At 31.0% G+C, this 13,154-nt stretch overlaps 2 protein-coding genes across 3 annotated transcripts; both read left to right on the top strand.

The window, feature by feature from the left end:
* Positions 1–1,856: 1,856 nt before the first annotated feature.
* LOC127067674 (arylphorin subunit alpha) lies at positions 1,857–4,539 on the top strand. Of its 2 annotated transcripts, XM_051002902.1 has the most exons (6): positions 1,858–2,141; positions 2,319–2,649; positions 2,728–3,134; positions 3,210–3,526; positions 3,591–3,937; positions 4,032–4,539. In XM_051002902.1, exons 1-6 carry the CDS (start codon positions 1,923–1,925, stop codon positions 4,427–4,429), a joined length of 2,019 nt encoding a protein of 672 aa, XP_050858859.1. In that variant the 5' UTR covers positions 1,858–1,922; the 3' UTR covers positions 4,430–4,539. The 2 variants fall into 2 exon arrangements, with proteins under 2 accessions (XP_050858858.1, XP_050858859.1); XM_051002901.1 differs by having other exon boundaries at positions 1,857–2,141; positions 2,319–3,134.
* A 1,600-nt stretch (positions 4,540–6,139) lies between these two features.
* On the top strand, positions 6,140–13,086 carry LOC127067786 (hexamerin-like). Its single transcript, XM_051003119.1, has 11 exons — positions 6,140–6,451; positions 6,574–7,323; positions 7,410–7,726; positions 7,808–8,160; positions 8,236–8,642; positions 10,177–10,404; positions 10,614–10,950; positions 11,237–11,646; positions 11,746–12,062; positions 12,137–12,489; positions 12,566–13,086. The coding sequence occupies exons 1-11, from the start codon at positions 6,245–6,247 to the stop codon at positions 12,976–12,978; spliced, it is 4,092 nt and encodes a 1,363-aa protein (XP_050859076.1). The 5' UTR covers positions 6,140–6,244; the 3' UTR covers positions 12,979–13,086.
* The last annotated feature ends 68 nt before the right edge of the window (positions 13,087–13,154 follow it).

Raw genomic sequence — 13,154 nt, 5'->3', positions numbered from 1 at the left:
TCAACTACGAAAAGCAAATTTGAAAAAGTGACATGACATGAAAATATGGATATTTCTATATTAATAAATTTTAATCATTATTTTTCTAGGATTCCTGGCTTCGTATCTTTTTGTATGTCAGTAATTATGTCTGTATAGTTCCTCTAGCCAAAGAAGTTCACGAAGAAATAACAAGACATATTATTACAATGCATAAAATAACTTTTCCCGAATATAACTTTCCCGAGAATAATTTTAAAGAGAATGAGAAATGCCTTTTAGAAGGTAATATTGTTTTCGATTTGATTATATTATCCCTAATAATTTTTTAAAGATTTGCAATTCTTCATTATTTAATCGTAATAGTAAAAACTGAAGTGTTTAATTTTGTTTAATTTTGTTTAAACAAAAATGATACATTTTGCGTGGATAATCATTTACAATTTCTTTACAAACCTTTTAATAAAATAATATTTAACTATGAATGTCTTTCATTTTATTTGCAGAATATTCTGATGTTTTCTAAAATATGTAAAAGTCAAAAAAACTGTTGGGAGAAGAAGAGCTTTGCTTAAATTAAAAATAATTTTTATATATGGAGCAAATCATACATATTCTAAAAATGATATTTCCCTCTTTTATATTTCTTATAATTAATTATCTTGTGGAATGACAAACGAGTAATAAATCAAGCTATGATGTGTCAACGTAATCACTCATTATTATTTAAATGAGGGTTAATGAAGTGTAGATAGTTCCTCTTCATCCATTTCTTTCTTTTTTTTTTTCTTTTTCTTTTCATATAATTTTAATGATTAGTGATAAATGAAAGATTATACGTAATCAGTCTTTTTTCGAAAGATGTAAACAGGCATATGTATGCATGATTTGAAAATGATAATCACTATTTTACTCGTACATGTATAAGAACAAGGTCAGGAAAGATATTACCTAAATGAATTTATGATACTGTAGATTTTTTAACAATATAATTTTACATTATTGAAAAAATGTCTTCACACATAAGACATAAGAAAGTATCTTCAATTAAATCAAATCATTATTAATCGAACGTTTAATTTTATTCAATTTTTTATTGAAGGATATTCATCGGAGCCTCTTGAACATAAAACAGGTGAAGCAATTATTGTAAAAAGAAAGAGTTATGAAGCAAAAAAAATAGAATTCAATTGTAGAAGTTCTCAATTGTTCTTTTTTCTCCGTAATTGACATTTTAGCATAATCTACTTAATTCTAGTAAATTTATTAGCAATGATAATATTAGCGATGACTTTAAGAGAGATGGAATTTTTATATCTTCCGAAGCTGTTTTCAAAGTGTTTTTTGTGTAATCGTTCTTTACACTCTTCATTTTACATTGTGTGTAATTATAGCAAGATTGTACTGGATTCATCCTAACATTCTTATCTATCACGAATTCATTTGAATTTTTTTAGCTAATGAAATAGCAAATTAGAAAAATACAATTTTTGCTTTACAAATATATAAATTTACAATATATAAATATAATTTCATGATATTTATGAAATGTTAATAAAGTTATAAGATAAGTACGATATTCTTTTAAAGATGTACTGAAATATTAAAATCATATTAAATATTTATTGAATAAACAAGAAATATTAATTTTATCAAAGTTTGATCCAACGTTTTCGTTATATGCAGATCTTTTAATATCAAGACAAAGTATTTTTCAATTCGGAAGCATGCATGATCTATTTTTGTTGCGTTATTTAGTTATAAAACGATCCATTTCATCATCGCGACGAACGACGAACATTCTAGGTCACAGGTTACAATGATTACAAAGAAAAAGCACCGGTATAAAAGCGAGGCCCTGTGTTCTGATGTCGCATCATTCTCCCTAACCGTTGGGGTAAAGATCTCAGCCAAGAGGCAAGAAAAAAATTAGTTATAAAAGAATGTTGAAGGAAGTGCTCTTCCTAGTTCTGGCGGCACTATGCTTGTCGGACGCCGTCAGTATTAAAAGTCACATTGCTGACATAAATTTTGTTCAAAAGCAAAAGAAGATCCATGAATTGCTGCTCTTCGTGAAACAGAACGTTCTAACCGACGTTGAATTTTACACTGTTGGACGTAACTATGAAATCGAGAACAATATGGAAATGTACAAGGACAAGGTGATCATTCATCATGTTTAATTTTTCTATAAATGCTAAGACATGAAGATCGATTGAATGTACATTCTTCATAAATCTTTCTAATGTTTTTTTTTTTTTTGAGAAATAATATAGGAAGTTTGTAAGAATTTGAAAATTTTTATAGAATTATAACGATAAGATCATTTTGTTTTGCAGGATGTCGTCAAAGAGTTCCTTCATTATTACAAGCACGGCGTGCTTAGCCGCGATGCTATCTTTTCGCCATTCTACGAAGAGCACCTTAACGAAATGATCCTATTGTTCAAACTTTTCTATAATGCAAAAGATTTTGAGATCTTCTACAAAACCGCTGCCTGGGCACGTCTTTACATGAATTCCGAAGTTTTCACGCAAGCCTTTTACGTTGCCGTTTTCTATAGACCCGACTGCAAATACATTATTCCCATGTCACCTTATGAAGTAAATCCAAATTATTTCTTCGACTCAAATGTCATTCAGGAGGCACAGCGCATCAAAATGATGCATGGTAATGCATGGATTGAATATTCTTCTTGCGTTACTATTAATTTAAAAATCAATATTTACGTTCTTTATTCATTTATAGGTCTAACTTCTACTGGTAATATGAATAATACGGACATTTACGTAATCTACAGTAACTATACCGATACGTTCTCCGAAGAAAATAAATTAGACTACTTTATGGAAGATTTCAGTTTGAATAGCTTCTATTTCTACTTCCGCCAGATCTTCCCATTCTGGTTGAATAGCAAGGAATACAACATTCCTCGGGAATATCGTGGTGTTTTCTACTTATATATCCACCAGCAACTGATCGCTCGTTACTACTTGGAACGTTTGTCAAATGACTTGGGTGAGATCGAAGATTTTAACTTGCAGAAACCGTTCTATCCAGGATTCTATTCTTCCATTGTATTTGGTAACGGTGTTGTAATGCCCCAACGCAAATCTTATTACAATGTACCTTATTACAAATACCAATATTTAACGGTTAGTAAAACGTGACAAAAAAACGCAACATGTTATAATAAAAAGATAGTTATTTTCATTTCAATTCTTTCGTAGGAAATGGATCTTCTAGAACTTCGTTTTATGGATGCCATTGATTCTGGATTAGTTTTAGACAACAATGGTAAATTTGTGAACATCTACACTCCCGAAGGATTGAACATTCTTGGTAATCTAATTGAGGGTAACTCTGATACCTGTAACCTACATTACTACGGAATGTATGAAATGTTGGCAAGAAATGTTTTTGGATCCAACTTCGATTATGCGGACAAAAATAAGATCGTGCCAAGTGCTATGCAATTTTACAGTACCAGCCTGAGGGACCCAGCTTTCTATGCTCTCTTTAATAAAATTAGTAATTACGTAGACAGGTTAGCATTAAATATATGCATCCCAGTGGATAGATATATAATCGAATTTAACTTGTATTTTCAGATACAAGAAACATCTACCAGCCTACTCCTACAGCGAACTCAACTTCCCTGGTGTTAAAATCGAATCCGTCAATATAGACAAACTATGGACTTATTTCGATTACTGTGATGCGACAATCAACAATGCCGTATTCTTTAACAGTTTCAAAGAAGGGTCATCCTTGCATATCAAGGCTCGTCGTTATTGCCTCAATTACAAACCATTTACTTACCGTCTAAGTGTAAATTCCGACAAAGACGTCAAGGCCATAGTTAAAATTTTCCTTGGACCTGCCATAGGTCAAGATATGAGTTACCTCAAAAAATACTATAAATACTTCGTAATGATGGAAGAATTCGATGTGTTACGTTAGTAAAAAATTTGATATTTTAACAAACAATTATGTGACCGCAACGATAATAGTACAATTATTGTTATTCTTTATTTCTTTTTTTTTTGCAGTAAAGCAAGGTATGAACAACATCGAATATGCAAGCAATGAAGCTACTTACAGGATGTCTAGCGATAAACTCTACAAAAAACTCCAGAACGCTGTCAGTGGTAGCGAGCCATTTACTTATTACGAGAAAGTCTACGCTTATCCTGAACGTCTAACTCTTCCTAAGGGTAAACCCGAGGGTATGAAATTCAAGATGTTCTTCTATCTGAGTCTATATGACGAATCGAAAACGATGAATATCGAACTACCTATCTTCGGTAAGATGATTTACGATGGCAAGCCAAGCGGTTTTCCTCTTGATAGACCAATGTACACCTGGAAATCCTTTACTCCTAATATGTACTTCAAAGACGTTTATATCTACAACACAAAGGATTCCGAAAAGTTCTCTCACTATTAAGACTTAACGGCAAATACATGTTTGGATGCGATTTTGTACTATGTGACTGCTAGTTTGTAAAAAAATTTCAAAAATACACGTTAAATAAATTAAATATTATTAACTCGCTATTCCATTTTGGAAATTCCTGATACCTTCTCTTAATCAAGAAATTACCAACAATATTTATAAGTTATATTTCTAACTTATATTTTTAGAATAAAGAACTTCATTAATTACATAATAATGAATAATAACTACGAAAATATCTTATTAATGGTATCATTATTAATATTTTAACGTCGATGAACTGTCTTGGATATTAGAATTTTAACATTTTTAATACACATATTTTAATCTTATTATCAATTGAATCTATTATTATCTTCTCTACAAAAAAAATATTTATTTTAACAAGGAGAAAACAATTTAATTGATAAAATTGGAATTTTATCATACAAAAACATATTACGATATATACTATATATTATATTATCAAAACGAATGTAATTAATAAATATTATATTACTTCTTTCAACGCATTATTTATATATAATTTTTTTTTAATATTAGAGTATAATGGGAAATTACACTGTATGATAGGAGATACACATTATTATATATATGTATCTATTTTTTATAATAAATGCATTTATATGTAAATTGTGCATTTATAATATTGTACAATTAAAAATGATAGGTATATAAAAGCTATACTTTTTATAGAAAATGATTAATTATTCCAATCAAATATTTTACGTTCGATTTGAACAAAAAAAAAACATTTGTATTACTTCAGTTGATTCTTTTTTTAAATTATAATTTTTTTATTATATAACGTACACAATATATAATTTATTTTAAAATCAAAACAGAGTCAAATTAAATTATGTAACATTTAAACTTTTAAAGTCTTATTTAAGATAGCAGCAAATATTAATAAATAGATTATTTAAAGAAAGCAAAAAAATATTATTAGATAATAAATACCAGAGGGAGTCTTAACAAAATAAAAAATAAAGTAAGAAAGATAAGGATAAATATAAAGTGAATCATGTTATAGATGCACTTATATAATAATATTTAAAAATCACACACACACACATACAAAATTAGATTTGATGTTATATTTTTTTCGTTTTTTTATTTTACTTTTTAATGTACCTAAATTTAATATAATTCTTTCATCGTTTTTTTTTCTTAATTTCAAATTTTATACTATCAAATTTAATCAATACGTCATCATATCATACGGCGTACAAAGTGTCTTAAAGACATTGTTGATTATTTGTAATTCTCCTATATTTTTAATGACGAAACGAACAGTTCTATTATGTTCGTTTTTTACTTTCATAAAATTCAATATTCTTTTTCAAGATTTAAATCGATAATTTTAGCTTCGATTTTTGTGCGTTTTCTGGAGTATTCTACAAGAAATTAAAACGGATTAATAAGATCATCGACATATCACAAGGTCTTACTTATATATTATGTCAAAGGGTAATTGTGATTATATTTCTTTTTAAATCAAAATAATCAAATTTTTTCTTTCTTAATTTTCTGTTGATATAAAAAGACACTTCATTTGACGTAACCATTAAACACGATTATCTTTTTACAAATATTATCTCATCGTCCACTTATGTATTTTGTATGAAGGCAAAGTCAGAGGGTTGTCGCCAGGTCAAAACTGATACTAAACATAATATATGGTATATAAGGGACAATTGGCATCAGTGAATTGCGTTTCATCTCCGACAGGGAAACACGAACGGATCGTACTTACGGCACAGGAGAAGAATTTTAAACAGGGTAAGAGGGAAAGGTCATAACAAAATGAAGGTAGTTCTAATCCTTTTGGGAGCGTTTTGCTTAGCAAACGCTAGCCAAGTCTATACCGCCGACCAATCATACCTAATCAAACAGAAGAATATTTACGAGTTATTTTGGCACGTCGATCAGCCGACGATTTATTACCCAGAACTTTACGAAAAGGCTCGTTCGTTCAGCGTTGAGGATCACATCAATTCCTACACAGACAAGGTAATTCGATCTTTGAAATACTTAGCAATAACGCCTTATTATTGATATTTAAAAAGGTGTGAATAAGGAATGTTCTCTTAACTGTTTGTTAAGATCCTAAATTATTTTTGTATTTTGCAAAGACTGTAGTGACCGAATTTCTCCGACGCTGGAAACATGGAATGTTGCCACGAGGCCAAGTTTTCTCTGTCATGTATCCTCACCTTCATGAAGAAGCAGTTTGTTTGTTCAACCTCTTATATTCTGCTAAGGACTTTGACACCTTCTATAACACTGCAGTATGGGCACGATTCAATATGAACGAGCATATGTTTATTTATGCTCTTAGCGTTGCCGTTCTTCATCGTAGCGATACACAATACGTTCGTCTTCCACCTCTATACGAAGTCGTACCAAATTTATTCTTCAACGAAGATGTCTTATATAAGGCGCACCATCTTGGAATGGGTGATACTAATCTAAAGAAGACTGAAAATGGTGTTAATCTTTACGTGATTCGCAGTAACTATTCTAATTGGTATTTAGTAAGGAACAATCTACCAGAACAAAAGCTGAGCTATTTCACCGAAGATGTTGGTCTTGGACAATTCTATTTCATGATTAATCACGATTTTCCTTACTGGATGAACAGCGTTCAATATAAATTACCTACCAATGTCCGAGGTGAAATGTACTTGTTCGAACACAAACAATTATTACTCCGTTACTATTTGGAAAGATTATCGAATGATATGGGCGAAGTTGACTACGTTGATTTTCACCAACCAATTGTTACTGGATACTACCCAAGAATGCAGCATCGCAACGGAATGCAATTCCCTCAGCGTGAAACCGATGCTGTGGTACCACTTCACATGCATAAATATGTACAGGTTGGTGACAAAATTATTATTAGATAATTTATTATATACAATTTATTCAATTATTTCGTTTGCACAATAAATTTTCAAATTTTTAGGAAGCTGAACATCTCGAAAGTCGCATTGCCGATGCCATTGATTCTGGTTTCGTTGAAGATGTTAATCATCAACACATAAATATCTATACTCAGGAAGGTCTCAATGTTCTCGGTAACATCATTCAAGGAAACGCTGATGCAGTAAATCCAAAATACTATGGACAATACGACGTCCTTTGTAAGAAGATCTTCGGATTTAGTGTGCAACCCAATACCAAATACCAAATTGCTCCTAGTGCATTAGAAATCTTCAGTTCAAGTACAAGAGACCCTGTCTTGTATAGCATATATAAGAACGTCGTCACCTACTTATTAAAGTTCGTATTTAAAGAATATGTTAGATAAATAATGATCCTATATAACACATGATATTAATTAATGAATATTATTCGTTTTAGTTACAAGAAGCATATGCCTAGCTATACACAAGAAGAACTTAGTTTCCCAGGTGTCGTGATTGAATCTGTTGCCGTAGATAAATTAATGACATTCTTTGATCACTTCGAATCCATGCTCAACAATGCTATTTCTATACAAAATCACAAAGATGCCCAATCCATGTTGATCAAGGCACGTCAATATCGTCTCAACCATAAGCCTTTCACTTATCATATTACCGTAAACAGCGAAAAGGTCGTTAAAGCTATGGTGCGTGTGTTCCTTGGACCCAAATATGATGTATATGGCCACGAATTGGATATCAGCGAGAATTACATGAACTTCATGGAATTGGACCAATGGATGGTCGACCGTTAGTATATCGCTTATTTTCGACCTTTAATCTAATTTCTTACAAAAAACGATATAATTTTTATTTGAATTACAGTCAAAGTTGGTACCAATAAGATCGAACGCAACAGTCACGAATCGATCTATGTTGTTTCCGATGACGTTCCTAGTGATGTTTACTATAAGAAAATAGTGAATGCCATGGATGGTTTGGAACCATTAACTTACACCACGAAACTTTACGGATTCCCAGACCGTCTAATGCTTCCTAAGGGCAAGAAAGAAGGCATGCCATTTAAACTTTTCGTACACGTCGCGCCAGTTGACGAAACCAAATCCTTCAAGGTTAACACACCAATTTGGGGAACTTCTACCATGGATGGACGCCCGATGGGTTTCCCACTGGACAAACCAGTTCAAGCGTACAACTTTACTTTATCTAATCTTCACTTCAAGGATGTCTTTATCTTCCATAAGCAATTCGATGAAATGAACGTTACCCTCTAAAATATTTTTAATTAAATTGTTTGAATGTTTCATAAGAGATACATCAAAGAGAATCAAAGAAAAAGACTGCGGAGTTCTTACTAAAAGCACATGAAATATTTATCTTTGTTAATTTCTTGTATAGAACGTTGAAATGTTTTCAATAAAATTTTCGATTTATAATTGACATCTAAAAATTTGATAGATTCTTTTTTAAATATACTAGTCCTATCTTGTTTTTCTTGTGCGGTAACATGAAAGAAAGAACATAGAAATAGATCAAAAGATGATTTAAGCATGTACGTTGACTCATAAGCAGATTGAGAAAAAACCGGATCCATGCGAGCTACGGGGTCATAATTAGCAAGAAGTTCATGCAAATGATTAAGCGTAAGTTTAGCTTTTATCGAAACTCTGAGAATGAAGATGCGATAATAATGGTAGGTATGTTGTTATCCCGAGCAATTATATTTGATTTTTTTATTATTGAGAATAAATATGCTGATATAACTATATCAGGCACAGTTAATTACACATTTTAATGATTTATCTTTCAAGCCCAGATGTTCCATGAATCTACCCCTTGTTTTGTACACCTCATTGACTGTTGATTCTTCCGCTACAAATCATACTAATCGCGTAATAGGATAAACTATAATTGCATAATGTTTGTATTTATTTTAAATAAGGAAATCTCTTTATAAAAAATATAGAGTATAATTTGCAATATATATGATCATTAATATACGTTCACAAAATCGTATAATTTAATAAAATGTTTTTTAGAAAAATTTTTGTATCGCATAAATTGCAAAAAAGAAATTTTAAGATTCAATTTATGTCAGAAGTCAAATAGATATCTTCAACAAACTTGTTTTGATAATTTATTTACGCGTTCGTAATTGATTTCGTTTATCTTAATAACTATCAATTTAACTTTAATCTATGTGATTGTATATATTAGATATTTCTTTTAATGAAGGTATTTAATATAAATTAAAAATGCTCAAGTGATTTTTTTTGTTATCTATTATTGACATTCGCTTCTTTTATAGATGTTTTTTCAATAAACGTTTCACTTATAGCGTTTAAACAAATTTGAAAAGTTTGCCTATATTTACTTCATATCGATTTATCTCTAATATGACTCTAAAAATAAGAACAATTATTTTTTTCAAAGAATTATTTTTCAATAAGACTAGTCCTAAGGATATGAATATATTTCGCATTAATATTCTTCCTTAATTTTCGCTTGAAAATACGAAGAACAAAGAAGTATTAGTTTAATAGATACTTTCTGATAGCATGCTGAAAAATAATATCAACAATCGTACCATTCACAAATCTCTGCCAGAGTAATCATTGGTAAACATGATCGTTAATACCGTATATCATTTTTGTGCGTTCTTCCTTGCAAAATATATGAGTCACCCTTATGACCTGAGTAATGTTGATTAGGAGGTGAAGATACTATAAATATGGAAGCGTCCCGTTGTTGCGCGTAGAATTAGCGGAGAAAAGATAGCTGGTCATACTGAAGGTCTGCTAAACGAAATCGACCATGTACAGGAACTTGGCAGTTTTGGCCATTCTGGCCTTCTGCCTTGCCTCCGCTGAATATTATACTGTTCGAACGGCTGACCAAAACTTTTTATTAAAACAAAAGAAGATATACAATCTCTTGTATCACGTTTCTCAGCCGAGCATCGTCAACCCTGCGTTATATGCCGAGGGTCAACAATATAATATTGAAGCAAACATCGATTCCTACACCAATAAAGTACGTAAATAATTTTAAAATCGTATTTGAATTACGTCATGTATATACTCGAATCAAAATTATCGGGATAGATGCACTGTAGAGTTTCGAATCTAACATAAATATTAAAAATGTAGAGCTAGATAATTGATAAAGAATTAATAATTTTACGATTATAACGATTTGATTGAGCTTATATAGCAATGAGTATAATTATGAAATATTTTCAGGACGCTGTAAAAGAGTTCCTGTATTTATACAAGTATGGAATGTTAGCACGAGGCGATGTTTTTTCCATCTACTATCCTAAACTTCTTAAAGAATCGGTGGCTCTGTTCCATTTGTTTTATTATGCCAAAGATTTCGATGTCTTTTACAAAACAGCATTATGGGCTCGTATTTATGTAAACGAAGGTCAATTCGTTTGTGCCCTTTATAATGCTGTTATCAGTCGTCCAGATACTCTCTACATCCAACTTCCACCTCTCTACGAGATATATCCCTATGTCTTTTTCAATTCTGAAGTTCTTAAAAAGGCATACCATGCGAAGATTTACGGTAAACTAGGTAAGAAAAACAGATCTTCGAAACTATGTTATAATTTTGCAAAAGATTGATGGGTTTCCGTTTTAATTAAAATTTGATTTATTGATAATAAAATATCGAAGATTAAAAGATAGTTTTCAAATCTTTGGTAAGTGATTGACCAAAAACGCTAGGAATTAGTTACATACTGTCCAAACTTAAAAAAGCTTATTTCAGATTTGATTTTGTATGCACAAGTTTCTAGATAAACTTCATAATTTATCATCCGCGAATATATATTTTTATTATAGATATCTATATATTTCAGATACGCAAAAGTTAACTGGATATGACACTTACATTATCCCAGCAAATTATTCCGGCTGGTATATAACTTACGAACATGATCAAGAATACAAATTGAATTACTTCACTGAAGATATTGGCTTGAACTTGTATTACTTCTACTTCAGACAACAATATCCCTTCTGGCTGAAAAGCGAAGAATATCAAATGCCAAAATATCGTGGAGAAGAATATTTGTACGGACACAAACAACTTATGACACGTTACTACTTGGAACGTCTATCGAACAATCTTGGTAAAATAGAAGAATTCGACTGGTACAAAGAGTTCTATCCTGGATATTATCCAACTATGACTTATCACAATGGCTTACCGTTCCCGCAACGTCCATACTTGAGTATGTTTCCGTACTACAAATACAAATATATCAAGGTATCTATATCATTCAGATTAAATACATTATGCTATTTCAAAGTAATTATATGTATTTAACAAATTGAAATAGATGACTTATTTTTCTATTATTTTTAGGATGTATACGAAATGGAATCACGAATTTCCAGTGCTATCGATTCCGGTCTTGTCGTCGATAAGAACGCCAAATTAGTCAAAATTTATTCTTCGGATGGTCTTAATGTTCTTGGTAATATAATTGAAGGTAATCAAGATTCACATAACTACGATTTCTATGGAAGTTTAGACTACTACGTTAGGAAGATTTTTGGATACAACGTTGATCCTGCAACACCTTACCAAATTGTACCAAGCGCTCTCGAGAGTTTTGCTACGTCTTTGAGAGATCCCGCTTTCTATCGGCTCTACAAGAAGATTTGTAATTATTATCACAGGTATCGTAGTTTGTTAATGAATATAGCAGATTCTTTATTCTCGTTGAAATAATAATTATAATTGATTTCGATAGATACAAAATACGCCAAGAGCCTTATACCAGGGATATGATTGTTTTTCCAAGTCTCAAAGTTGAATCTTTTGCTGTAGACAAATTAATTACTTACTTCGATCAATTCGATACATCCCTTAATAACGGATTGATGGTCGAGAGCCAGCAAGAAGCTGAAAGCTATATTATCAAAGCGAGACAATATCGTCTCAATCACAAACCATTCAATTTCCACATAACCATTAATTCCGAAAAAAGTATCAAAGCAGCTATTCGTATTTTCTTAGGACCTAAATACGACATATATCGAAGATTGCTCAATTTCGAAGACAACTTGAAATACTTTTATGAGATTGACAACTGGATAATCGATCGTTAGTATAGCAATTTTTATATGATAAATGAATTTTTACTAAATATCTTTTACTAATGTGAATATTATTTCAACAGTGAATGCTGGTATAAATAAGATCGATCGAAACAGCAAGGACTGTTTCTTCTTGTCTCCCGATCCAGAACCTAGCGAAATTTTCTACAAGAAGATCGAAAGATCTTTAAATGGTTCTGAAACCTTGAAATACAACGAAAGGCTTTATGGATTCCCGGAAAGATTGCTTCTGCCTAAAGGAAGAAAAGAAGGTTTTCCGTTGTATATGTTCATCTATGTTAGCCCAGTAATCAGCGAACCTCTTTTATACACATCTCGTATCTTCGGTAATTACAAATTTGATGATAAACCATTCGGATTCCCCTTGGATAAGCCAATCATCGATTTTCATTATGATGGACCTAACATGTTACTAAAAGATGTCTTCATTTTCCATAAGGATGAAACTGAAAATTTTAACGACATAATTGCTTGATTTATCATTTACGTAATTCATTAACAAAATGTTAATTTTTGTTAATGCATCTAATAATTTCATTTCTCACGGTAAATAAAATCTTTTTTTATACAGCTGTAAAAAAAATACTTAATTTAAATTTATACACCTTATCATCTGAAGTATTTTAAAAATAATTGATCGTGAGCGGGTAT

This window comes from Vespula vulgaris, chromosome 11, assembly GCF_905475345.1.
Source record: "Vespula vulgaris chromosome 11, iyVesVulg1.1, whole genome shotgun sequence".
NCBI lineage: Eukaryota > Metazoa > Arthropoda > Insecta > Hymenoptera > Vespidae > Vespula > Vespula vulgaris.
Note: the sequence above shows the minus strand (reverse complement) of the source record. Positions and strands in the feature narration are given on the sequence as shown.